Consider the following 12,020-nt stretch of genomic DNA (forward strand, 5'->3'; position numbering starts at 1 on the left):
CTTAGTCATCATAGGTGATAGATAACATTTCTCTCAATGTGTAAATTTCACAGGAAGGAAGGTATCCCTTCCACTGTAAAAGAACAGATTAAAATCTCCTCAAAATGTCTCGACTTTCTGGATCAAGTAGATCTCAATGTACTGAATAAGTCCGATATCTAAGAAACTCATAGATTAATTGAACAATGGTAGAAACTATTTGATGTAGATCCATCATGATCACACTTCGATATATGAGTTTCGAAGCATATAGAAGACCCATACCTAAAAAGCAAAACCCATTTTTGCTATCTCGGCTCTACTACTAAATGGTTTTTCAGTTTGGTCAGTATACAAATAGAGTTGGTGAGTAATTTTCTCAATAGATCATCCACTAGCTTAATTGAATGGAGGAAAATAGGAAAAAAAATGCTAAATGTTGGTTAAGGGCATAAATGCATAATTACCATTTGCAATATTTTCTTAAAAAATATGCTTTGTTTCTCCCCAGCTCATTTAATGAAGTTACCACCTTGGGTTTCTTGCATTTCCGATGCAGCACTACCACCCTGCAAGGGTACTGATCCTTGTGTATCAACCTTTTGCTCTTGGAACACTCACAGTACTAGCATACAATGAAGCAAAGATCAATACTCGTAGAAGGAACTTAACTGGATATATCCTTTTCTTCATAAGTTCTCTATTGGTTCTAGTTGTGAGTATGTGTACCTATGTTGTTTTATTTTTATCATCCAAGATATTCTAGAATTCTACCAGTTAGATTTGGTAATTCACATGTAATGCATTTCATTGTTTCTTAGAGCATATCATATTTTTTCCATTCTGTGATAGTTGGATTTAGCTACATCAGGAAAAGGAGGACTATGGACTTATATTGGTATCTGTGCCATCATAGGTGCCTTTGGGGTTGCTGATGCCCATGTCCAGGGTGGAATGGTTGGGGACCTCTCCTTCATGCTTCCTGAACTCATCCAAGTAGTTGGTACAGGAAGCCCAAGCCCACTCAACAGGCTAAAAAGCCCAGCTCAGGCCTGTCCGGGCTCAGGGCTAACCCGTTAAAACCACAAAGGTAGTAGGTACAGGAAGTTATGTGACGGTTCTCTCCTCTTTTCTAAGACACAAACAACGGTTTAAGTAGTTGTTTTTTATTTCTTCTTTTCTTTTTGTTTTTGGGTAAAAGTTAGTTTTCTTTCTTTAAACACACACACAGTTAACCGAATTTTCCAATCTGAAAATATTTCAGATATACTGTAGAGGGTCAACTGAAGCTTTGAAATTCGTCATCTTCTCCGCTCTCCCTCTCTGTAAATATATATAGTTCCTTCCACAAACACCCAACAGTTTACAATACTCAAAAGAGGTTTTCCCAGTCTTCTTTCTTTTCGTCTTCTAATTTTCTAACTTGCCGTGTCATTGCTAACTACTAAATCTACCTTGCTTTCACTCAACTCCATCTTTTCAATACTAACCAACAATGGGTTTAATTGTTTTTTTTTAATTTAAGAGAAATTAGGAATGCTCATCTCAAATCAACATTTCCCAGAAACCTGGTTGCAGACTTTACTTGAAGGTTTCTTCTCATTATCAGGTAAAGATGATTACTAATTTTTCAAATATTTTGAGAAGCCAAAGGCTTCTAAATCAAAACCCAATTGTTGTTTTGTCAAGGAAGTTGCACAAGGAAGTTAACATTCAAGTCAAATGGAGAAAACCAGAAATTGGTTGGACAAAACTGAATTTTGATGGATCTTCCAAAACAGGAATGGCAAGCATTGGAGGTGTCTTTAGAAATCATCAAGCAGAATTCATGCTTGGCTATGCAGAATCAATCGGGAAATCAACAAGTATGGAAGCAGAAATCACTGCGCTTCGCCGTGGACTAGAATTGGTGCTGGAGAATGGATGGTATGATGTATGGTTGGAAGGTGATGCTAAGGGAATAGTGGAGATTATCACAAAGAGGAGAAAGTTCAAATCAGAAGAAGTTCAGAAGCATGTGAGAGATATAAACTTGATCATACCTGAGTTGAACAATTGTATCATGACTCACATTTACAGAGAAGGGAATAGGGCTGCTGATAAGCTTGCAAAAATGGGGCATGAATTGGATGAACCCTGTATTTGGAGGAACAATCCTCCAGAGGAAGTTCTAAGCATTATGGATGAAGATGCACAGGGTAAGAGTTTCCTACGTCGGAGATAATTAACCTGACAAGGGGCGCCATTCTCTGCGTGGGATGCAGGGGCCACACCGTGCGCTAGTCAATGAGAGCGGATGCGCTGACACATTGGGTGGCGGAATTTCCCCATACATGGGGGCATGGTGGTCATTCCATCCCACACTGAGAACTTTTCTCCTTAATCCAATTAATTGTAACATTACTGTAAAGTTTTTTTGTTTTTTGTTTAAAGGTTGCTCCCTCATTTTATTTATTTATTATTGCATATGTGTACATGTAGAATGGATGTAAAGAACTAATTCCAAGGTTGGCTACTTGTTTATATATGTTTGGGGTTTTCTTATTGATACCCCTTAGGGTGTCAAATGATTTATAATTGAACTTTTTTATCCTTTTAGTATAATATGTATGTTTTTTTCAACGAGGATATATATTGTCATTTTGCATGTACACTCGAAAAAATGTGTCAAATAATGACAACTTTTGATAATGATATATTGATAAGTAACATTTAAGTTATTTTCGATAACTCTTTTTTACATGTAGTTTAAAGAACTTTTGAAAATAAGATAAAGGACAATTAAATGATCCAAGATGTCAAATTCTAAATTCTCCTATAGATGTATCATTTAATTAGACGAAGCATTAAGAGCAAACGGTATTTTCCATGCCTACAAGAGAAGTTGTATTTTCCATGCCTTTTTTTTGTTTTTGGTTAGTTTCAACTTCCAAGCAACCTTGTAATATGTTTTCAACTTCTACTTCCAAGCAACCTTGTATTACGTTATTAGCAAATCATATCTCCCAAACAACCGCATACGCCCCAAAAAAATGCATTGTAGTTAAGAACAAGTTGTATGGAATATATAAGAAGCCTCCTTTATTTAACAAGTCATTACATCTATTGTTCCATTAATAATAGTAAGGATAATGTATACATTAACACAAATAAAACATTGTGGATACAATCTCAACCTATGGTTTTTCCATAATATAATCCATTGATAAACTATTACACTTTTTTTTTTTTTTTTTTTTTTTGGGGGGGGGGGGGGGGTGTTGGATAATATCACTTTGTTGCAAAAAAGAGGGGAAAAAAGGAGGTAGGAGAATACAAACGCTACCAACAGGTTCACAAGCAATTATTCTACACAGAGCCAACCTCACAGGTTGAAGATACAAAGCAACAAAACACGTTTTTATTTTCTCAAGTGTATTGTACTGTCCAATGCACATTAAAAGTGCATCCGATGTTGGCCACTGCACTTGAGAGGATAAAAATCCAAGAACATGCTTTTGACCATCGTCGGATGCACTTTAAAGGTGCATTGGGCAGTGCACCACACTTGAGAGGATAAAAATTCAAATAAAACCCGCCAACACCCTAAAACAATGCAACCCGAGACAACCAACATGGAAGAGAAATCAATGCCCCTGAAGCCAAGAAACTTGAAAAACCGGATTTTTGCCCTTCAAAGATGATGACCGTGCATTTGTCATGAATATCCATCTTGATATCCCTCACAACCCATTGCATATTTTCATCCTCTCAAGTGTGGTGTACTGCCCAGTGCACCTTTAAAGTGCATCGGATGATGACCACTGCATTTGGGAGGATAAAAATCCAATGTACAAGTGAGGTGCACCGTCCAATGCACTTTAAAGGTGCACTGAGCAATGCCCGCAATTGAGAGAGGATGAAAATTCCAACCATTGCACAAAATTTGACAAACCAATCTAAATAATACAGTTAAACACATACTTTTGGATTGTAATGGTACTCGATTGAGCAAAGTACATGGCATGTGGGTGTGTTATTATTAAGCTTGAGTTCACATCAATCTTTTACAGCTGAACCTAAGAGCACATACTCCAATTCCAATTAAGTTTAAAATTTTCTAAGCTGGATCTTAATTACTCTTCCCAATAAATTATGTCCAAATAACATAACGGTCGAATTCACATAATTAGTTTTATGATTCAGTCAAGTGATGGAATTGTGCAAAACCTTCATTTTGGAGAGTAAACTTATAGAGATTAGGCAAACAACTACAAAAGGTGAAAAAGAAAGACAGAAGATGATATCCATGAAAGATATAGCATAAGAAAGAAGCAATATGAATCAAATTAAAGCTTGAAAGTATCCAATCACAGCTTTAAAAAAAAAAAAAAAACTAACACAAAATAGAAGCTCAATGAACTCTCTCTCTCTCTCTCTCTCTCTCTCTCTCTCTCTCTCTCTCTCTCTCTCTCTCTCTCTCTCTCTCTCTGTGTGTGGCTTCATTACAGTTTTTATTGTGATTGACGATTCATTTAACCAATAGGTCAATGAGGTGATTGCACAAGTAATGTTTGTCCAAGCAGAAAGTTGCAACTCTTCAAGGATGTAGTGAAACTCTTTTAAGATTCAAGGTTTATATACACTCATGGTGTCTGCTCCAAATTCAATTCTTTTATTCACTTCATTACAAATAAAAAAGCTCTTACAATTTATAAAAGAAAACTAAACCCTAATTCTCAAGCCAAGCTTCAATCCTACTGTTGAGATTAAATAATAAAAATCTATATCCTATGGTTTAGAATTTGTAAAGAAAATAAACCTAAAAAAAGTAATCTTCACTGAGGTAGGTTCCTTGGTATAAAAGACATACTAAAAATAAAAATCAATTTAAAGTGGAAGGAAATTTCATAATTCAATTAGGCTATGTACTGGCGCGTTGGGCTCCTCTGTAGCATGACACAGTGTGTAGCGCACATCCAACGGCCTTGTGTGCTCGGGCATGTAGCCCAACACCCTGCCTGTGTATTGGGCTGCTTGCTCGAGCACACAAGACCGTTGGATGGTGCGCTACACACAGTGTCGCGCTACAGAGGACCCGAATCCATGTGCTTCCTTGATTGTGATCTCCAACAAGTCAATCTCCTTCCAAACTAAGAATAGGGAAAGATATTTGCTAGCATTCGATCTTGGGTGTTCGAGCTAAGATTACATTCCAAATATAAAAAGTGTAAATATTGCTATTTCCATAGACCAAAGATATGAAATAATCTTTGATGGGCTTTCCAATTTCAAAATAATAGATCTCCCAATATTATAGAATCCCTATGGTCAAAATAATAAAAATGAAAAGATCTCATGCAACCTTGCAATCAGTTGGAGATTTTTGTTTTATGAAAATAAAACTAATATATTAAAACAAAAGGAAAGGCTGTACATCATATAAAAAGGGGGGGAAATGTGTCTTGTTCCTAATAGCACATAGGATTAGAGATCGCAACGCTTTTATCCATTGGTTTTGCTGGTGGGAGATAGTTATAGCTGAGAAGTTCGATGTTAGTTCAGCTAATTCAAAGAAACTAGTAGCTAAATTCCAAGATATGCACATATATCCTTGAGGGTTGGAGTTACTAATGTGACTGTTGGCCTTGTTGAGCTGGGCCTGCATCATTTGAGCATGCTGATGATATAGTCAAATTACATTTTAGGGTTCTTTGGTGATTGTTTTGTTATTTTGCATGCTTCAATGACTGGATAAAAAATTTAGAAGGGGTAAAGATCAACCTTTGCCTTCTATAAGTCTGATGGATTTCCAAATTATACTATATTTTTGGTTAGGAAAAAAATCCTCTCCAGTGCACCAATGTGGCAGAGCACTGTAGTGCAGTATTACGAGTTCGACACATGGATGATGCGACACCCAACAGTGCGAGCTCGATTGCACTTATTTTTTTCTTTTTCTTTTTTTCGAGCTTAGCATCGTTGGATGTCGCATCATCCATGTGTCGAGCTCGCAAGGCCGCACCACAGTGCACTGCCAGATCGGTGCACTGTAGAGGATTTTAATCCTTTTGGTTATGGTTCCCTCGCCCAAGAACTGAAATCACGGTCTTAGCCAGCACTTGTTTGTTGAGACCTGTATTGGACGTGTAGATAATACAAGGTTGTGCGGGGTAGGATGAGTCTTTCTGATAATGGGCCTAAAAACATCATAAGTCCATTTATTTTAAAAATAACGAACCAAAACTAAGCCCACATCACATCACATCACACCACCGCACCGCAAGCCCATGACAAGCCCATGACTTATGGACTCGATCTTCATAAAAATCGTAAGCCTATGACTTAGAAATAAATCACAAATGGGTCTAAAACATCTCAAGTCATTTGTCCAAAAAATAATGAACCCAGACCCAAACCCACATATATCACACCATTCCAGCCCAGCTTGAGCTAACACCAACTACCATCACAAGCTGATATGCGAGCAAAATTTATCCACCCTTTGGTACCAAACCCAAGTATGGCTACTAGGCTATATTAAGAGGTCTACTAAGTCTCTTAATTTTAGGGATGTAAATGGATATTAAAAAATCTGAATTTAATTTGAATCAGTACCATTTAGGGGTATCTAGATTTGAATTTGAATAATCTAGGAAAAAATTTATCCAATCCGAATAGATATCCAACTAATAATACAAAATTAAGTAACTAATGATCTTGAGGGTTTAATGAGAAAATGAGAATCATGAGAGTAAGATAACTAAGAGACATGGATTGAGAGTGATTCATATACGCAGGAGGGAGGAAGGTCTGAGTTACACAAGTCAAGGATATAAATGGATAATTGAAAATCTGAATTAGATTCTCATCTATATTCATTTAGGGATATACGCTGCCTTAGACCGAGACCTGTCAACTAAGGCCTCATCCCCGCGTGACCCCGGGCCTGAAAATCTCAGATCTGGCCCAGCCATTGGGCTCAAGGTGGGCTTGGGCTCGCCTGGATTAACTTGTAGTACACTACCTACAATCATGGGCTGTAGTCCAGGAGCGGTTTTTTTTTTTTCTTTTTCGTTGAGTCCAGGAGCGGTTTAAGAGTGAAGAAATGAGAATTCTGCATTAACATGCAGTTCACTTTATAGATCATCATTAATTTGCTTTCTGGCTCGCCTAATAAAAACAAGAAGAACCATAATAACAATGTCGAAATCAAACATAAGATAATAGTACTTGATTAGTCTTTAATAAAACAGTACGACTGTACGAGAGATTAGGCTAAAGTACTGAGAACGATGGTTGTGGGTAACTGGGTATTGGGTAGTACAATATTTAGGGGGTTGGACCAGATCCTCTGCAGTACCGCCGGGTGTGCGGTACACATCCTGCGGTACAGCAGAGGTCACATGGCACACATGGTCTTTGCTATGCCGTAGGATGTGCAACGTGACGGTACTATAGAGGATTTTTATTCGTTTTACTGTACAAGAGAAAAAGTAAAGTTTTGAGAATTATTCAGTGTGAATCAGTCAGATTGATCGAAACCGACCAGTTCAATTTAGAGTGAATTGAAGGTTTTCTAGTTGGGTTTTTTGGAACCGGTAGAAACCAAAATTGAAATTTAAATCAAACCGGAAAAATAAGTGCACTGATCAAAACTGAAAATTGAATTGAACCTGATAAAAACTGAGACCGGAACGATAGTTGCCCAATAAGAAACTGTTTTTGGCTTGGCGTGTAACAAACCAAAATTGGTTCAATCCGCTAGAAACCATACCAAATCGATCAACTGATATCCTTACTAAGAATAGGCCAGAAAAATTCTAAGAATGGTGGTTTTGGGTTTACTGTAGGAGAGAAAATAAGCAAATGTCAAAGTTCAGCCTAAAATAGTCGGATGGATCGAAACCAACCAGTTCAGTTTGGCTCGAATTGAACCCTTATTGGTTTGGTTTTCGAGTTGGGTTTTATGGAACTGATAAAAATTGAAAGTGAAACCAAATTGGATTGAACAAGTGCACCATCCGAAATAAAAAATCAGATCAAATTATAATTATAAACTTGGTAAAAACGAGACTAGATCGATAATAACCCAATAAGAAATTAAAAATAAAAAGGATTTAACAATTGATTTCCTTACGTTTAAATAAACATGAAACTGGACCGGACCGAACCCAATAGCAGTTCGATTAAAAAGCGATGTAAAAAAAGCGATAAGAAAGCGGACCGAAAACTTAATTACTTCCCAGTTTGGTTCTGGGCCACAAAACCTGTTCCTGAATATGGTTTACTGTAAGAAACCAAACATGGGCTTTTTGAACTAGGAATATATTTTGTAGTACAAGTGAAATACAGTTCGAACAAAAGTAGTACCTAACTGCATTTTAAATGAAAGTGGTTCTGTTGCTCCCTCTTTTAAATTATATCTCTTCCAGTTCCAGCCTTCAACTCTTCCAGGTGATCAAGTAATGAGACCCAATAGCACTGGGAAGGAGGGAAAGAAAGCACCGGAGACACTCTCAGGTGACCGTCACAAAAGCATCGTTGAGTGCAGCGTTGGTGACAACTCCAATCCCTTCATTCCCTCCTTAATTTGTTCATCATCTATTCCTTCTATTTATGCATATGCAGGGTGGCCAGTTTCACCAGCGCTGCACTCAATCATGTTTTTTGGGTTCTTCTATGAAGTAGCAGATCACATTCTATTAACTTGAAAGGATCATCCCATGTCCAACAGGTTATTTTTGCCCTTCCAATCTTCTTGAATCCTTTAATTTTTTTCCTTAATTTCGTGGTTAATTTTACCTTTAATTTTCATTTCAGGTTTTGAACCATAAACTTACAAACTAATCTTTCGGACCATTGACCATTTTTCTATGTGGTTATATATCAGATGAACAAGATGCATGGAATGCCACTAAGGAGAATATCCTTGTACATATATTCTCTAAAAAAATAAAGGGAGAAAGAACGCCACTCAGTCGCATCAGACTCGTCATCCCTGCGCCCTGATTCGGGCGTGTGCAAAATGACCACCATGTCTCTGTTCCTTTTGGGGGTTCAAGGGGGTGTGATGGTCATTTTGCATGCCCCTGTGTTAGGGCGTAAGGCAGTGTGCATTGCGTGACCAGGTGGCATTCTCTTTCCCATAAATAAAAGACATAAAAAATGAGATAGAATAAATAGTAAAAAGACTTCCCCTTCAAAGTTATTTAATGTGAATCTGAGACTAAGAGGGATTCATGGTTTACTTCTGTGCCAAATTTGAAGTTTAAGGTAATTAATTAACCATTGGGAATGATTCTCAACTCTTGATGATATATATATATATTTTTGATAAGTCTTGATGATTTTTTTGTTTGGTAAAGTTAAGTCTTGATGATTTAAAAGCATTCAAAAAGGACAATGTGTGTGATTTCTTCTCTGCAGGAAATTCAGGCAATTGTTGTGGACCATCTAATACTGTTAGTTTCATCAACTGGGTACCTTGGGTTCCAAGTAGGCAAAGTTTTAAGATATTTTATTCTTCTTTGTCGTCTGGATATGTGTGGACCTTAACCGGATCCAGATCCTCTACTGCACAGCTGCCGCAACGTCCTGCGCTGTGCAGACACAAGGCAATGCACAATGTCAGCATTACCCCCAATTAAGGCGGTCTTTGTGTACCGCCTTGTGTCTGCGCATCGTAGGCCGTTGAGGCAGCTGTGTAGTAGAGGATCTGGATTGACCTTAATCCTGTACATCATTATTTATTTTTAATGAGAGAAAAAACGTTACATGGGCAGGTGTAGTGCGCCGTCCCTGCGCTGAGACATCCTGACGCACAAATTAACCATCGCACCCCCAGGAAACGACGAAAATTACCAGAGGCACAGCTGTCATTCCACGCCTCTGTGTCTGGGCAAAAAAAATGTCTATGGTATAAAGTAAAGAGGATCTCTAATATGATCAAATAATGAGCAGAAGAAGCCAAGTACCAATCAATCAAAATCTGTAATTTCATTTGGGAAATAATACATACTTCTAAGCATGATAAAGGAACTGATGAACAAAACGAAGCTTCTCTTTGCAGTACTCTCTGCAAATGGCATTAAATTTTTTTTTTGGGGGGAGATCTCAGCACTAACCATGCACACTAAGTGGGCAACTAAATAGATAATAATATGATTCTTGTGTTCTGAGCTGTCTTACAAATAGGCAACACGTTTCAAAAGGTAATACAAAATCTTCCCAAATTTCTCTTTATTATTTATGTTTCTTCCTTCTTTTACAACCCAATTAATTAATTTATAGAATTAATATTGGATATTAAAATTTGGTTTGATTTCTTCCTCAAGTCCAGTCGTTGATGCACAGTTCTATAAACTATAGTAGAAACAAAACCATTATAAGAAGCCATTAGGCAATTCCATGCAACAGTGAATCAGAAGTCGGTTAAGAAGGAAACAAAGCAAGAAGCAATGCCATTAGGCATTTCCATGCAGAATTGAAACAGAAGTGTTGACCATTGAAAGTTAAAAGAAAGAGACTAACAATGGCTACGTGCTGTTCTACAGTTCTACTGCTGTTACGTTATCACTACATTAAAGATAAAACTTTGGGGGTTTTAAGAGAGATAGAGAAAGACGATAATCTGCAGCAGAGAGGAGTTTTATCAGCTTGGGAGAGTAGTACGTGAAGGGGTATTTTGGGGAACAACAAAAGCTATGGCAGCTTCAGCTTGGGTGTTGAAATCTGATGAGATACGTAGTAGAAGGAAAAACCCAAAAATCTTAGAAATCTCGAAAAAAGGGGATTTTCTCTCTCTCTCTCTCTCTCTCTCAAATTTGATGATGAAGATGATGATGATGCAATCCCTCCTTCTTTATATCTCTCCTAAATCTCTATTATCATAAACCCTTCTCCCCATTCTCGCTATTCTCGCCCTTCTCCACTTCCTCTGTTTCTCTCTGTTGTTCTATTAGTCTCTAACGAAAAGGGTAGTAATCAGTCTTTCCCCTTTTCGCTTTCTTTCTCATTTTCTTCGTTTTTTCCTTTTTTACGGGTAGGAAAAAAGGAAAAAGATGGACATTTCCATGGTGGACAACGGGGAGCTACCGGAACATCTCCGTTGCCGGAGAAACGACGGTCGAGGATGGAGGTGTTTGATGCAAGTCATGGAGAACAGGAGTGTCTGCGATTTTCACTTCTACCAGGCTCGTTTGCGTCAGTCCAAGAAGAAGGTTCCTCCTTCTATGAAGCTCAAGAGGAATACCCTCCGTGAGAAAGCCGCCGAAGCTTCTTCGTTGGCGGTTTCCGTAAGGAAAGATTTTGATTTTCAGAATCTTGGAATTCCGGTGAAGGTAAGTCGAATTTGGCGAAAGTGTTGAAGAGGAAGCGTGCAGTTCGGGTGGCGGACTCTCTGGTGAAGATTTTGAAGAAGATGAAGTCGAAAAAGGGTGACTTGCAGTTGGAATTGATAAGGATGTTTCTGCGGAGGCAAATGGAGAGGAAGAAGAAGCGAAGTTCCGAGGGGAATAACAACGGGGAAGAATTAATGAGGGACTTGCCCAATGGACTGATGGCCATTTCCCCTGCTCCTGTCAGGGATTTTGGCAATGCCGTCTCGTCTTTCGATGGAAAGCTAGGGCTTGATTCTTATGCTTCTTTTACCCGACGCTGCTTCCGGTCAAAGAATATTGAGCCTCTTCCCGTTGGCCCATTGCAGGTGTCTTCGCTTAGCTCTATCAGTATCAGACTTCTTCGGTACTGCAAAATGCAGTTGTTTCCTCTTTCTTTTCTTGACGTTTGGGTTCTGTGTTTCGCTAGATTCTTCCTTGCGGGAAAAGCATATCCAATTCCAGGAGGGGTGGGAAGAAGAATTGCCATCAGTGCCGAACAAGTAATGCTGAGAACCTTGTTCATTGTTTGAGTTGCCGAAGAGAGTCTTTCTGCCCAGATTGCATTCGTGAAAGGTAACAGTTCCTTTACCAACTCTGGAATGTCTCCCGTGTTTAGACCCTAATGATTTAGATTGTAATGACTTTAGGGATATCTTTGTTGTGAAGCATGTTTTTTAAATT

The 12,020-nt window shown here is 38.2% G+C and overlaps 1 protein-coding gene across 1 annotated transcript in view; it reads left to right on the forward strand.

Annotated features, from left to right (window-relative positions):
• Positions 1-517: 517 nt before the first annotated feature.
• Positions 518-12,020, forward strand: part of LOC122640050 (equilibrative nucleotide transporter 3-like) — a 28,082-nt gene continuing 16,579 nt past the window's right edge. The window contains exon 1 of the mRNA XM_043833159.1: positions 518-694. Coding sequence (XP_043689094.1) covers positions 533-694 — 162 coding nt within the window. The 5' untranslated portion in view covers positions 518-532. The remainder of the gene's footprint in view (positions 695-12,020) is intronic.

Source organism: Telopea speciosissima, chromosome 9, assembly GCF_018873765.1.
Source record: "Telopea speciosissima isolate NSW1024214 ecotype Mountain lineage chromosome 9, Tspe_v1, whole genome shotgun sequence".
NCBI lineage: Eukaryota > Viridiplantae > Streptophyta > Magnoliopsida > Proteales > Proteaceae > Telopea > Telopea speciosissima.